The sequence below is a fragment of the Rhinolophus hipposideros genome (assembly GCF_964194185.1).
Source record: "Rhinolophus hipposideros genome assembly, chromosome: 8".
Classification (NCBI taxonomy): Eukaryota; Metazoa; Chordata; class Mammalia; order Chiroptera; family Rhinolophidae; genus Rhinolophus; species Rhinolophus hipposideros.
Genome location: NC_138054.1, coordinates 70210578 through 70225592, shown reverse-complemented (window position 1 = coordinate 70225592; position 15015 = coordinate 70210578). Strand labels below are relative to the sequence as shown.

At 51.2% G+C, this 15015-nt stretch overlaps 1 protein-coding gene across 1 annotated transcript in view; it reads right to left on the bottom strand.

Annotated features, from left to right (window-relative positions):
- The window catches only part of GRIK3 (glutamate ionotropic receptor kainate type subunit 3), a 208370-nt gene that overhangs the window by 28763 nt on the left and 164592 nt on the right, over positions 1-15015 (bottom strand). Inside the window, exon 10 of the mRNA XM_081055303.1 lies at positions 8677-8880. Within this exon, the coding sequence (XP_080911429.1) occupies positions 8677-8880 (204 nt within the window). The remainder of the gene's footprint in view (positions 1-8676; positions 8881-15015) is intronic.

Sequence of the window (15015 nt, the reverse complement as noted above, 5' to 3'; positions counted from 1 at the left end):
AAGAAGCCCTCCCTGAAGCCTCCGATTCTAAACTCCCATGAAATTCAGTTTGTCTGTGGTAAGGTCCTAGCCTGCTCAGTTTGAGTAGCAGTATGTGGCCATGAGACCTTTTGTCTTAGCTACTTATTTACCGTTGAGTTTCTAAGCACAGAACTCTGGGACTGTGGCTGATTCACCGCTTCATTTCTCAGTTTTTAAGTCCCATCCTAGCCTCTGTAATATTTAATTAATAGTGTTTCCCTCTGAGAGGCTGCCCCTTGGGCTCCTGTGGCTATTTACACATCAGAATGTGAACCAAGTTATCCCCTCCGTTCCTCAGATGGCGCAGGACAGAAAGGGAGGCTGGGTCCTAAATACTATCACTAAGGACCATTTTGCTAAGGTGTGTTGGGGGGCTACCTCTGAGACCCCCTCCCCAGACAATAACCTCTAGAAAGCTATCCACTGGTTTGATCCAGACCTATCCATCCATCCATCTATTCACCATTTCATGAGACTCACCAGGTCTTAGGGATACAGAGCCGAGCTAACTAGACTATGTTCATTCCCTCATGGGGCTTACAGTGTAGTGAGAAAGATGGACATTAGTCAAACTGTTTCCTAAATGGTAGCTGTTAACACTATCTCCGACACAGAGCATGTCTGAGCATGGGGCAGATTATAAGAGAGGAAAGCAAGTCACAGACGGAGTCTGCTGATGACCCCCGGCCTCCAAGCTAAAGACAAACAGTGCCACTTGAAAGGCCCTGGACGTTACCCTGACACCCAACAGCCTCAACAACCCACACATCTGAGTAGAGGGGAAGTGACAGCTAAAAAATGCATGAGTGTCAACGAACGGCTCAGCTACTAACACCTACGATTCACGACGGCTTCCTGAGCGGACAGCAGCTTCACTGCCTTAACAGTGAGGAGCAAGGCCCGGGCCTCCTTACCTGGCCACGTTCCTGCCTTGGAACAATTACCTTGGCTGAATAGTTACCTCTGGTCATGTGTTCACAGATTACTGTCTGTTTCCTCCACTAGAATGTCAGATCCTGAGGCTCGGGGAGGGCTCCTGCTGGTTTGTTAACCGCTCGTATCCATAGCATCTAGCATGGCACTTAACTTAATACATGTATTGAATAAATGAATAAATTGACCAATGGGAACACTGGAGGTTTAGAAGGGCTCAAGCGCTCCTGCAAGCACTCTCGCAGGGGCTGCGGCAGAGCAGTTTTCAGGGGTCGGGTGCACCGAGCCACGGGTGGTATCTGCTAATGACCTACCAGCCACCCGCCACACTTAGCCATCACCCCTGACACCGCTGACAACTTTGGAACAGCTCCCATGTGTCTGAAGAAACATGACAGGTGCTAGAAAATTGTGATGGAAGGGTCGTGTACCCGTGCTTTGCACAGATGCCCCCTGAGCTGATGGCTACCTGATGGTGAGAAATGAAGCCGGGGCCTCCCCAGGCCAAGGAGAACAGCTGATTCCTTGCCGCGGCTGTCCTATGTCTGTCGTCTAGGGTGGCTCCGCAGGTGTTCTGTGCTTCAGGGCTCACCACAAGGAATGCACTCAGCACAGCCTCCATTCCCCTCTCTAAAAGAATCCCCCTTCCTGCCACCCCCTGTGCCCACAAGACAGGGATCTGCCCAGGTCCTGCCCCAATGCAGTCCCGCCAGTGCCACAGAACTCCTGAGGAGGGCGGGGACTTCAGCTACCTCGGCATCCCCACCCAGGTAGGCACCTGTATCCAGGCCCTGGGCATCTCTTCCTCATTCTTGCAGTCTTGGTGGAAGTCACGTCCACAGGGAAACCTGTCAGACACTCTCAAAGTGCCCTTCCCATACACCCCTTTGTAGCACTGATCAACATTTTAGTGAAATTGAACTTGTTTGTGCATTGTTTCCAGAGGGCAAGGGTCATGTCTGCCTTGGTTGCTCCTGTATCTCTAGTCACCAGCCAGGGCTGCCATGTCACCAGTGCTTGGCTCAGAACCCTCTCAAGCTCCACAGCAGACTCTCTGGCTGTGATCAACCCCATGCAGGCACAAGCGGATAGCATCTCACCTCCTGCCACCTGCCACTCTTGCCCCTCTGACTTCCCGGGGACGCTGCTGCAGGGTCCTGATTGGCTCCCATGTCCCCCATGCAAAGCCCAGAAATGCATGGAAGTCAGGACCAGTGCATAAACCTGTTCCTCATCCTCTCACCCTGAGAGATCGTCCTGAGACGCACTGTTGAAGGCTTTTCTGGGGGGCAGACTCGTGGATCGAACCATCAGTCATCCTCAGTGGCGACAGCTCAGTAATGGGTCCTCGCACTGGCCTCCCCTCCCTCCTGCTCCACTTCCCTGCTTCCCACTCTGCTCACATCATCCTCCCTAACTGAGCAGCGCTACCTAAGCCTCCTCCTCAGGCTCTGCTCTCCAGGAGCCCAGACTGAGACTGTGCTCCAGAAAGTTTTGTGGAATGAAGGAAGGAACAGGTGACCCTCAGTGCGAGGATTGGCATGTGCTAGCTGCTCCCTCTGACCTCAGTTTCCCTCTTCACCCCTGAAGCTCTATTGCTACTTTGTGCCTTGTCCTCTCTTGCCCCTAGTTGTCTGGACCTTGAACCCCTGCCAGGCTCTTTCTCGTCCTTTCCCAGGCTGGTCTCTGCCTGCTGCGTCCTGGCAGTGGACAGTTCTGCCATCAATCTCAGTGCAGCCCCAAGTGCTTCTTGCATCTCTTACCTGCTTACCTGGTCATCCTCAGGAAGACCCCGAGCTTCCTCAGAGCTCTGAGCAACCTGGCTACCCGGACAAGTACCCACCTTTGCAGTCCATCCATTTCCCCTGCCTCCAACGACCTTGTCCCATCTAGGACTCTGAGCTCTCAACATGCCTTGCTTCAAAGTGTACTAGCTAGCTTGGCAGAGCCTTTCCTGGCCACACAGAGGATTGAGACCCTTCCTAACACCAATTCATGCAGGCCAGAACTAAATCTGGTTCCTGATTGGAAGGCAGGGGACACAATGGACGATGGGGGCCCAGCCTTGACGCTAGGCCCTCCCCTCAGTCACTTTGGAGGGGAAGCTCAATAGTCATGACCCCACAGCCATGTCTCTGGGGAAGATGTGCAAGTCTGGGTGCTTGCTCACACATTCATCAATGCCTACTCTGTGTATGCCCAGCCCTGTGCCAGGTGATGGGGCAGGAGCCAAGTATAGTCCATTGGGCACTCCTGTCTGGAAGAAGTTCAGGCAGAGAAAATGGCACTTCGAGATTGGTGACCCTCTCTGCTCTGTGCTGTGTTATGGAGAAGCAGAGGGGACAGCTGAGCAGTGACATTTTTTTTCATAGGGAAAGGAATGACATGCCAAGGCTATCCAGGACCATTCCTATTCCCATCTTGGTCCAGCCCCATCTACGAGCCAGGGAAACCTCCTTACATGTGGAGGTCAGACAATTAAGTTCATGAACTCATCCTAGAAAAAGTGCTACATACCTCACTGCTGAATATCACTACAGTCACCTTCGAAGTATTCCCCTTGGGAAGCTATGCACCGACGCCAGTGCCTAGTCCACCCTTCAAAGCAATTCTGGAACTCTTTCCCTGGAATGGCCATCAGAGCTGTCATCACATTACCCTTGATGTACTGAATATCATCAAGATTTATTCCTTTCAATATTTCCTTTATCTTCGGGTAAAGAAACAAGTCATTGGGGGCCAGATCAAGTGAATAGGGAGGGTGTTTCTATACGGTTATTTGTTGACTGGCTAAAAACTCCCTCACAGACAGCGCCGTATGAGCTGGTGCATTGCTGTGATGCAGGAGCCATGAATTGTTGGCGAAAAGTTCAGGTCGTCTAACTTTTTCACATGGTCTTTTCAGTACTTCCAAATAGTAAACTTGGTGAACTGTTTGTCCAGTCGGTACAAATTCATCATGAATAATCCCTCTGATATCAAAAAAGGTTAGCAACATCAATGCAACAAGTTTGTGAATTTAATTGTCAGACCTTGTACTATAGTGAGATGTAACAACTTAAAGATAAAAGAACAAATGGCTTCCTGTGGCCTAGGGGACATTTACGCATCCCCGTAAGGACAGGTTCCTGCTCCCTCTCCTCCCTGCCCACTCCATCCTTCTGATTCAAGGGCCAGAGAGAGCAGCCAGGACAGGATTCCTGGGTCTCTGAGAACAAAGTCTGCAGGAGGCCAGGCCAGGAGCACACAAGAGGGTGACCCTGTACCCTCAGGAGATCACACTTGCGCTAACTCATGGGTGCTGTCCATTCCTCATCTCCCACGATCTCCCTGCCACTTGTGACCCTCTGTTCATATCTGTCCAGTGGCCTCTGTCACCTATGCTCTCCTGGTTCTCTTGCCTCCTCTGACCTTGCCAGCTCAGGTGTCTTGTGGAGTTTTCCTTTTCATCTCCTCCTCACACTTTCATGCAGTTCAGGGTCCCACCCCAGGTCCTTATCTCTTCTCCCCCAGCAATCCCCCCGTCTCTGTCTCTGTCTCCCAAGGTTCTCCCAGAGGCTGTGCTGATAACTCCCAAATCTCTCTCTGAATGCCCAGCCACATGACCAGCCACCCAGTGGGACCCCAAGCCCAACGTGATCTCAGAACCTCTCCTAAAATCTCTACTTTCCCAGGAGGCTCTTATCCGGCAACGACACCACTACCTCCCCAGCTGTCCCAGCTAGAACTTCACAGCTTGTCCTTGAGTCCTCCCTTTCCCTCATCTCCTTCACTCAACCAATCACCTATCCCATCGATTCTGCCTTCTCATCTCCATTCTGAGTCATCTACTTCCCCCTTTCCAGACACAAAATGCTGAAGCCACCATGATCCCCTTCACCTAGGTCCAGCGATGGCCTCCGCACTGGCTCTGGGTTAGCACAGTGATTTTCCTCAAGTGCCAATCCATGTCACCCCCTTGCTTCACACCTTTCAGTTGTGCCTGGTAACTCTCAGGATTAAAATAAAATCCCCCAGTTTAGCACCCTTCCAGGCTTGTCTCTTGCCCCCTTTCTTCCGTAGCAGCCTGTCCTCTTAGATTCAGACTCTCTACGCTTACAGCTCTGCCTCTACACTCCCCAGCAGGATCCTGGGCACCTGGTGCCAGGACAGAAACTCTAGGTGGCAGGTGTCCCTTGGGACCGGCCAGTGCCCGAAGTAAAGTAAGGGGTGATGCACTGGTGTGTGCCTCAATTCCCTGTGAGTGGGATCAATGTGAGTCAGCTGCTCCTAGATGGAGTCCGAGGGGCAAGGCCTACATCCCAGATCATTGTGGCCACCAGGGCGACCATGGCTGGCGAACCAGCTTTCCCACTGCTATCACTTTCACTCGTGTACATACTTTAGACACGTACATTCCCTGCTCTTGGAAGGAATGCTGATGAGCAGGACAGCTCCCACATACTGGGCATTTACTGGGTGCCAGGCACTCTGCTAAGTGGTTTTTGCACCGTATTTCATTATCTCTTCCCATGAACCCTAGGCAGAAGGGTTATTAATATTATTCCTATTTCATAGATGTGGAAATGGAGGCCAGAGAGATTGAAGAGCTTTCCCGCCGTTGGCTAAAATGTGCTGAACCCGGAATTTGAACTCATTGCTACTGGATTTAAAGTCATCAAAACACACGGGAGCAATTTAGAGGCATGGATGTGAGTAGAAGACTTTTGAGTGAGGGGAAGTGAGAGAGAGCAGGCAGTAAAAATGGAGAGAGTGGGATCTGGGAGAGAGATAGGGTGATGGAGAAATCACTGCGCTCTCCCATCTTGTTTGTTGCTCCCATAGCTGGAGATGACTTGGGGAAGGTGTGTCAGCAGGAGGCGGGTCACACTCTTAGGTGCCCCCTCTTCCTCCGTAACCTGGCTCTTTGGAAGGCCCCGTGGCACGGGACAGAGGTGAGCAGAGTGTCAGGGAAAGACTTCTTCCGTCCTGCTGTCAGAGGCTCCACGCAGGGCCTCCAAATGGACCTCTGGGGGCAGATCCTTCCCGAGGCAGCATTCATCACTTTTATGTCTACGTTCAGATCCCTAATAAGGAAGTAATAATATTGCCAAGCCTTTACCACACTTTCTGTGAGCTCGTGAGGAGACTAATTATCTGACGACACTAATAAACGGTTATGATGTTATTAAAATTGGCACCAAGCTAGGAGTAATAAGCTCATCAATTGTAAGGAATCGGGTTTAACAAGGTCCCCTGCATGCCCTCTCAGGGCCTGTGGCTTCGACAGAGACTGGGCAGCCTGGAGGCCGTGAATGAGGCCTCCTTTCCCTAGCTGAGGGTCAGCGTAGGAAGGGCTGGCTGCTGCTGGGTTTTCTCTGCCTCACCCCTTTGCAAACAGCTCCTCAAAGCTCTTGGATGGCTGGAAATACTGTGGGTGACAAGACTGGCATCCGCCCTGCTCACGCCAGCATGTGGCCTCCCTTCCCCACTTTGTTCCTCCCCAGTCCAGCTTGCCTCTGCCAATGGCAGGCTCAGAAGCCACCTGCAGCCCCATACTCCAGAGCCCCACTCACAAGTGCATGGGGAGCCAATAAATGGAGATGCCTCTGGGGCCTGCTGACTAATTTCCATAATAATTACAGTTATTACTAATAACAGTGACAACACCACTCCTTTTAATTTATACTGAATTCCACAACCTAGGCACTGCTTCCCCATCAGTTGTCTCTGCGGAGCCACACAACCAGCTGGAAGGAACGCAGGGCAGGTATTATTACTCTCACTGTTGAGTTGGGAAACAAGCTCAGGGCAATAAAGGGGACTCCTGAAGCCCCTCTCCCCAATTTCAAAGGAATAACCGTAATGATAAGAATAAAAATAATAAGAGCAAGTACTGACATGGTACCTACAGTGCAATGCGCATAAATGAACTTACTTAGTCCTCACAACAGCCTTATGGGCGAGGTTCTGTTATTATCACTCCCATTTTACTGATGAGGAAACTGAGGCACAGAGAGGTTAAGACACTTGCCCAGAAGTACTCAGCTAGCAAGTGGCAGTCGGAACCAAGCCCAGCCCAACTTCATACTCTTTAACATTAGCCTTTCCTGCCAGTCCTCCCAGGGAGCCTGACTCCCTGGGGCCTAGGAAATGACTCCATCTGTCACATTTTGCTTGAGCCTTTTTGCTCTGAGCTCCAGCCTCCTCCCCACTCCAACCTCCAAGGTCCCCATGCAGCAGCTCCCCTCCTACAGGGGCAGGAAGGCTAACACAAGGCCCAGATGCTGCCTGCTCCCACACCGAGAGGCTAAATGAGCATAATCCCTCTGGCTGACCTACAGCATGAGCCTTCCTCTGGCCTGGCTCTTTGCAGAGGTCAGAGCACAGGCCTTCAGAAGCAGAGAGCCTCCAAAGAGCACTTACTACTACTAGCTGGGACCTCTCTCTGCCCCAGCTTCCTGGTCTGTACAATGGGTGGTGGTAACAGTAGCCGCCTCAAGATAAATGGCGGAAGGAACATAAGAGATCCAGTATAGATCAGGTCCACGCTTCATCAGCAGGTCTTTGCAAGAAAATGCTTCTGGAGAGGTGAGGGCCCTGAGCTGGAAGGCAGGTAATGTTTATCACGTGCCAGGTGAGCCTGTATAAATGGCGCCTCATTTAATTCCCGCAACAACCATAGGAGCTATGGTCGTTGCTAATTACTTCTATTTTAGAAGTGAAGAAATTGAGGCTCAGTGACATTGATAAACTTATCTGGTTGCACATCTGTTAGCCGGTAAAGCCAGGACTTGAACCCCAGGCCAGCGGTCTGCAGCCCGGGCTCCTAACCACAGTGATATGTGTGCTCCCCGCATCTTACAAACCTCCCTCCTACTCAGGGCTGGCTGGGGGCTGGGCCCTGCGCCGAATGCTTCATGTCCAGCATCACAACAATCCTATAAGGAAGGAGGAATTACATCCATTGACAGGTGAGGAAGCCACTTAGGGAGGGCCAGGGACGTGCCCATTTACATAGCCAATGAATGAAGAAACAGGATTCGAACCCAGGGCCTCCTGACTGCCCCTGCTGTGGTGTCTCTCAACTGTGGCTTCTCTCTGTCTGCCTCCCAGGTCCCACAAACCTCAGGCGCCTCCCACCACCTGCTCCCTTTCCCAAAAGCTCTGCCTGCTGCTTCGACGCCTTCCTCCCCTGGGTCCTCTCCCATCTCAGGCACAGTACGAGTTTGCCCCGTTGGTACCTCCCTGCTGAGCCCTGTTCATCCATTCATTCCAGCCTTTGGTCCCCTGGACCTCTGTCTCCCCACTGGACCCAAAGTTACTCAAGACAATGACAGATCAAACTCTGTCTGAGTTTGGTGAAATATTTTATAATGCCATTTGGCCCACATGGCAGAGGTGTCCTTTGGCAGCTCTTAAAGGAGCAGGAGGCAGTGAACCTCCAGAGCGAGCTCATCAAAGACACTGGTGGTAACTGGTAACGGCTGTGAGTCAGAAGTGGCCAGTGCGTGTGCGTGTGTGTGTGTGTGTGTGTGTGTGTGTGTTTATATGGAGGGGAGTATCTGGAAGTTGGGACCATGAACAAGGCAGGCCTGAGAGAGCTGGGTCTCCCTCACCCAGGTCAGAGCCTTTCTTTCTATCTTCCCTGCCCCACCCAGGGCCCTCATCTGCCAAGATGCCCCATGCGATGTGCACACAGGGTTTGGCCATGACTTCCGGGGCGTCTCCGGCCCCACTTACGTGGTCGATGAGCTCCTTGATCATGCCGTTCCACTGGCCCTTGTCATCCTGCGCCCCGTACTTGCCGTCCTCCACCAGCCGGATCTCGTAGGAGAAGCCCAGGATGTGGGCCAGTTCCTTGAGCAGGTCAACGCAGTAGCCCTCGAACCGGTCATTCCCAAACAGGGTCTTGTCGGACTTCCGGAACATGACAAAGGGCTCCTCCTGCAGGGACAGACAGGGGAGGAGCTGAGGAGGCTGAGCGGGTGGGGAGGCCGGCCGGGACTGGAAGCTCTGCGCCTGTGTTGTTTTAAAAAACAAACAAACCTTTGGGTGGCTTAGATTGATGGCAAGGCGCATTTCCTGAGAGCCAACTCTGAGCTTCCCCCTACTGGCCTCCCTGGCATGAGATAGGGGCTCAGGAGGTACTTAGTGATTAATTGTCCAATGGTCACCGGGCTAGTAAGTGGTGGAACAGGGATTTGAACTCCAGACTGATTCTGAATCCCATGCTGTCTGCTGCACCATCACCACAGGCCACTGGTTCTTCAGTTGTGGTCCTCGGACCAGCAGCATCTGCACCACCTGGGAACTTGTCAGGATGACACATTCTCGGCCCCCACCCAGACCAGTGAACCAGAAGCTCCGGGGCGGAGCCCAGCAGTATGTGTTGTAAGAAGCCCTCCAGGGGATTCTGATGTTGGCTCAAGTTGGAGCACACGGCTGCAGAAGGCCCATCATCAAGTATCTTCCCTGCTGTCTCTCCCAACTCCTATTTAAAAGATTAGATCTACACACTCCCTGATACTGCTCTCTTTCCAAGGATATCAGTCCCCAGCATTAGGACCTGCCAGGTGAGTGGTTCCTGATAACCATGATAGCTTGCATTTGTAAGTGGGCGTGTTGGGCACTAGTAAATCAGCAAATGAGATAGCATGGATGGAGGGCCTAGCACAGAGCCAACCCCGCAGAGCAGGAGGGCTCAAGAGACAGTAGCTGGTATTGCCGCATCTGACCTTAATTTCAACCTCCTGGGGTTAGGTACTAATAATCCCATTTTATAGGAGCGGAAAGTGAATTCATGAGGATAAGGGACTGGTGTGAGCTCACCTGTCCTCTAGAGCGAGAGGATCTGGACTCAGATTGGTGTCGCCTCTCTGTGCCAGAGGCCCTGAGTTGCAAGGTGTCTCACCCTGAGGGGCGGGGGTCCTTAGAAGATAGCTTGTGGGCAGAGCACAGGTGATGGCTACTGCATATCAGGCTCCCTCCCTCCTAGGTGATGGGGAGCCAGTGACGGGTTGTGAGCAGGGCACAACTCTGACATCTTACTTAGACGCAAACCCCTGGTAAGCCTGCAAAGAATCACTGGGAGAGGAGGCAGGTGAAACAGTGGAAAGTAACTATTGACCTTGTCCCACTGGAGAAACCCAGAGTGAGGAGCTGTGGGATCCAACATGGCAGAATCCAGGTCCACGGGATTGTTCCAGAATCCAGGCCCACATCCAAGTCTATGATTCTGCCGGTTCCATGCACCCGGCTTCACTTACCTATCCCCATCCTGAGTCTGTGGTGGGCAAGCTGAACTCTTAGCAAATTCAGCATTTATTGAGTTCCTGCTATGTACAAGGCACCAATTTAAAATCTTTCTCACAGGCTGTTTCATTTAAGCCTCACAAGCTTGCAAGATAGGTGATGTTATTCCCATCTGATAGATGAGAAAACTGAAGCTCAGAGAAGGTCAGTAAGTTGCCCAAGGTTGCACAGGAGTTGAACTACAGTCTGATAGAGTTCAGTTCCAATTCTTCCTGCCTGTGGCTCCTCAGTCTCTCCGTGGTCTTAACCTTCCCCAAAGTCACCATGGCACATCCATGTGTCAGAATGCCTCAAGCCTGCAGCTGGTGGGCAACAACCAGTAGCTTTCCAAATGCATGTGTCCTGGGAATCTCATGAATACAAGCCCACAAGAAGGGGACACACTTAATTATGGAGGTATCTCACCAATCTCTCAACCGGCATGGTCATTCCTCTGACATAGTATTTTGGGGTGAGCAATGAAAGACCCTGGTGGAGACCATCATTGAAGGTCTTTGGGTGCAGAAACCCACCAGCAGCCTCTTGCCAGGGCCCTGCGACGGCAGGTGGGCTCCATTCTCTGGCCCTCGATACCCAGCAATGCTGACTTTCAAAATCCCATTCCACCCCACTACTGATTTACTTTAGATTTTCAACAGTCCTTTGGTTGCTTCAGAGAAAGAGCTAGGGAGTGTCTGAATCCCCAAGACGTTCCTGCCTCTCCAAGGATTCTGAGAAAACCACTTCTCAGTCTAACCGGGTAGAAAACTGGGTCCCTTGGCTAGACTCCATGCTGAACCTCAGAGCTTCCTATCCCCACGCTCCAACCAAGTAGGCTGATGACAGGACTGGAGAAGAGAATCCACGTGGGGCCAGGAAAGGTGCTGGGGTTACGTGAAGGAATGGGGACTTTGGCTAGTGCAAATTCGTCTCTGGGAAGGGGCTGCCCTGAACGCTGGCATGGGGCCTGGTGAGCAAGGCCTGCATGGGGTTTCAGCCCCAACTCATCCTTTTGGCTGGATGCTCTTGTGCAGTGAACGAATTGCACCACTACACCTGGTTGCCCTAATGGTAGCTCAAGAAAATATTTGCAGAGAAGGTATCATCTTTCCCAGGGCAATTATCAAGCACACATAGATTCTTGGGCAAAATCTACCTTCCTCTGTAACATGGGGATAAGACTTGAACCTACCTTACCGGGTTGATGTGAGGATTAAATGAGTCCATCTATGAAAAGCACTTAGAACAGTGCCTGGCAAATATAAACTGCCAATATTATTATCGTTATTACTTAATTTTATTTTTACTAATATCAATATTACCTTCTTTTTGTGTGTGGGGTGGCCTGTTACCACAGTGAACTTTCCAGCCTAGAGACCATGCCCAAAGTCACCAAAGGTTAAAAATCATAACTGGCAGTAGAAAACCATTTTGGAAAGGTCTCTGAGGTAGCTCACTTCCTGACCCTCTCTCCATGTCTTCCCTGGCCCTATCCTCTAAAATTAGCCCTTCATTTGTGAAGCCATCCCAGCCCCGGAATCTATACATCTCCATATAAATATGCTACTTTTGGAGCAGCTGTAAAATGCCATTAATTTCGGGAAGTGCTGTGCGGATGGCATACATATTTAACAGCCAAAGCCCAGAGCATTAAAATGGTGCTCGCCTTAGCAATGTGTCTCTAGACCTGCAACATTTCCTAGGGGGTAATTCTGAACTCCGCCAACTACTTATTCATGGACTATTTCACAATTTATTACTGGAAATGTCCAGACAGCCAATTCACAAGCTCTCTCGGCTGCTAATCGATTGCTCGGTAAAGGTGCCCTCAATTTCATAACTTCACGCTCTCCTATTGCTCTGGGAGAACAGCTGAAGGAGCAGGGGTAATATTTCTCTTCAACAAGTCACAGGAAACAGGGGTCCAGAAAAATAACCTTTTCTGACTATTTGTTGCCAGGGCTCTTTGTCTAGTTTCCCTCTGATCGCTTATACCCATTTGAAAGCTGGGCCCTGTGCTAAGTGACAGGACCTGTGGAGTTGGAAGAGGGGGGTCTTTGGGGGCAAGATTCAGGGGTTAGCTACCGACAGCTATGTTCCTAAACCCCCTTCCAACCTAGGCAACATCCACACACATCCACACACGCATGCACATGAGCACACAATGTCACTGGCACAGATACAACACATTTTTGAATGTTCTGTCTGCCTAGCCCTGCTCAGACATACAGGCCAAGGACCCTGGACCCAAGACCTTGGCTTTTGCCCGTTAAAACAAGGACAGAGTAATAGGTGTCCTGCCCTCCCAGCGATGAGGCCTAGCATGGTTCCCCCTGCCTGGGATGGCTCTCCCAACCCACATCTTAGCCTTCCCGAACTTCTCCCATCTCACGGCTGGGTGCCGGGGGTCCACCTGCCTGAAAGTTGAGCCTACGTGGGTCACGATTTGCACACGACACAAATACACCCACTGGTGCGTATCCAGACACACGTGCATCGCGGTCTCACACCCACACACATGCCCAAGTGCATGCTGACACCGCCACTCATTTCAGCAGTCAAAAGAACACTGAACCTTCAAAAGCGAGGCCCCTAGGAGCGAACTGGGTGTACTTTCTCCGTGTGTGAGCGGAGGTTTGGGCGGATGAATTTTTCATGAGCTCATGGAAGAGCAGAACCAGAATAGAGGTAGGGGCCAGGCAGGGAGAGGGTGGGGGAGGGCAGGCTTCCAGGTACTGTGATTGCCACAGGAACGGGCGAGGCTGCCTGCAGCAGTGAGGGCCCAGAGAGCGTGGGGTCAGGGCTCTCTCCATCTGTGTGTCCACGGTAAGGCACCCCTAACCCCAGGGTTCAGGATAGGGGCGAGGTGGGTCTGGGGACAGCCCACTCAGAGATACTACCCTGTACCCCTTCCAGATTCCAGGGTTCTTGGGGCTGGCCTCGTTCGCTAAGCACAACGCAGATGGATCTTCCTGTACTCCTGCCTTATACTTACCTGCCTGTCACTCAAAGCACTGTTGCCCTGACAACACACTCTAGAACTGTAGGACCCCAGTGTTCTCAGCGGTGGTGCTGGCCCTGCTTTCAGGTCAACGAGCTCTGGGCTGGGTTTCCAGCCAGAGCAGCTGGGCTGGGCCACTGCCCACAACTGGTGCAGCTGCCCCAAAGCGCCCATGCCTGGGGCACCCCCAGGGCTCAGGGACACGCAGACCATGCTGAGACATTCTGGCACCTTCCCCAGTGTCTGGACCAGGTCTAGGTCTTCAGGGGGCCCTAGGCCAGTCCTTGAGCGGGAGTGGGCATGTCTCTCTCAGAAGACTCCCAGGAAGAACGTCTGGGTCAGCAGCCATGTGAGAAGTCAAGGCCATGGGGGCTGGAGGTAAGGAATAGTCACATGTCAGGGCCAGGAGCTCAGACCTCGGCCAAGGCAGGGGTGCTCTAAGGACTAGAGCTACCAGGGACTCGGGGGTCGGGGGTCGCAAACCCTACTACCTTCATGGGCCAGTCAGGAAACCACATAAAACGAAGCCTTCTGTAAACAACAGGGAGTCGTGAGGTCTGCGGTGAGCCAGGGAATGCCCACCGGGCATCAAATACAAGTTCAAAGTTTATAATGCACCCTGTGCTAGAGATAAGCCCTGTGTCCAGGGCCGGGTGTCAGTCTTCAGTGAAATTCAGGGCTGTGCTTGTGGACAGAAGCAGAGGTTTTCCTAGAACTGTCACTCTGCCTACTACATTCAACCCGAGCTTCCCGGGGACTGGATTTGGAATCAATAACAATATGAATTGAAAACAATGGCAGCTCTCACTTAGACAGCGGGCACTATGTTGATGAATCATTATTCCGCTCAACTCTGTAAAGTAGGTACAATTATTATCGCTTCTCTTTTTCAGATGGGAAAACTGAGGTACAGAAAGGTCCAGCAATTTTCCAGGTCCTCTAGCTCGTGCACAGTAGAGCCAAGACAAATCCAAAGTCTGTGCTCTTAGCCATCAGTCTTAACCTGCGTCCTGCTCACAGCGCGTGACCCCAGGAGCTGTGGGCTCCTGTTTGCCTGGACGAGAGGCAGTGAGACAGATGGAGCTGTGTCCAGGCTCTGGGCCAAGAGGGGCTTCTCTCCTTCCCGGTCCTGCCGGCTCCCAGGTGAGACCTCCTGTGAGCGACTGAGTACACCAGGTCGGTTGGGAGCTCTGCAAGAAGCTGCGAGTTATTGACCGTGAAACTGCTAGAAGAGCAGGGCATGTCTGCTGGATTCTGCCTCTGCTGGTGTAGGAAAAAATCCCCTGTGCCTTTGCAGAAGGGTCTTATGCCCTTGAAATCAGGCTGCTGCCATTTTAATAAAATTTAACCCTGTGGTTTTTCAAAGGGTGTGTATTTTGCATTCCTTTGGCTTGTTATCTTTAGCTCACCTCTTATTGTTAGAATATTGTTTTGTGGCTGAATCATCTTAGCTCATTTAATCATTTCTCCTCCTAATCTCTTAAAGCATACTAGTTTCACCTTTTTAAATCTTGTCTTCTGAAATGTGCTTTATTTATTTATATCTCACATTTTATGCAGCTCTGCTTTCAATCTTTTACCACCTTTTTATTATTTTATTTTTACCCTTTTATATTTTTGCTTTGTCACACTTTTATCCTTTTGCTTTCTGACGTTCTGGTTTTACAGTTTTTTACCTTGTCGAGCCAGAGCTGTTAATTATTTATTTTAATTTTTCGTCTTTCTTGGTAGCACTCCTTTTTATCTCATTCCTTATTTTAGTCTTTCTCTTTATTATTTCCCTTTTA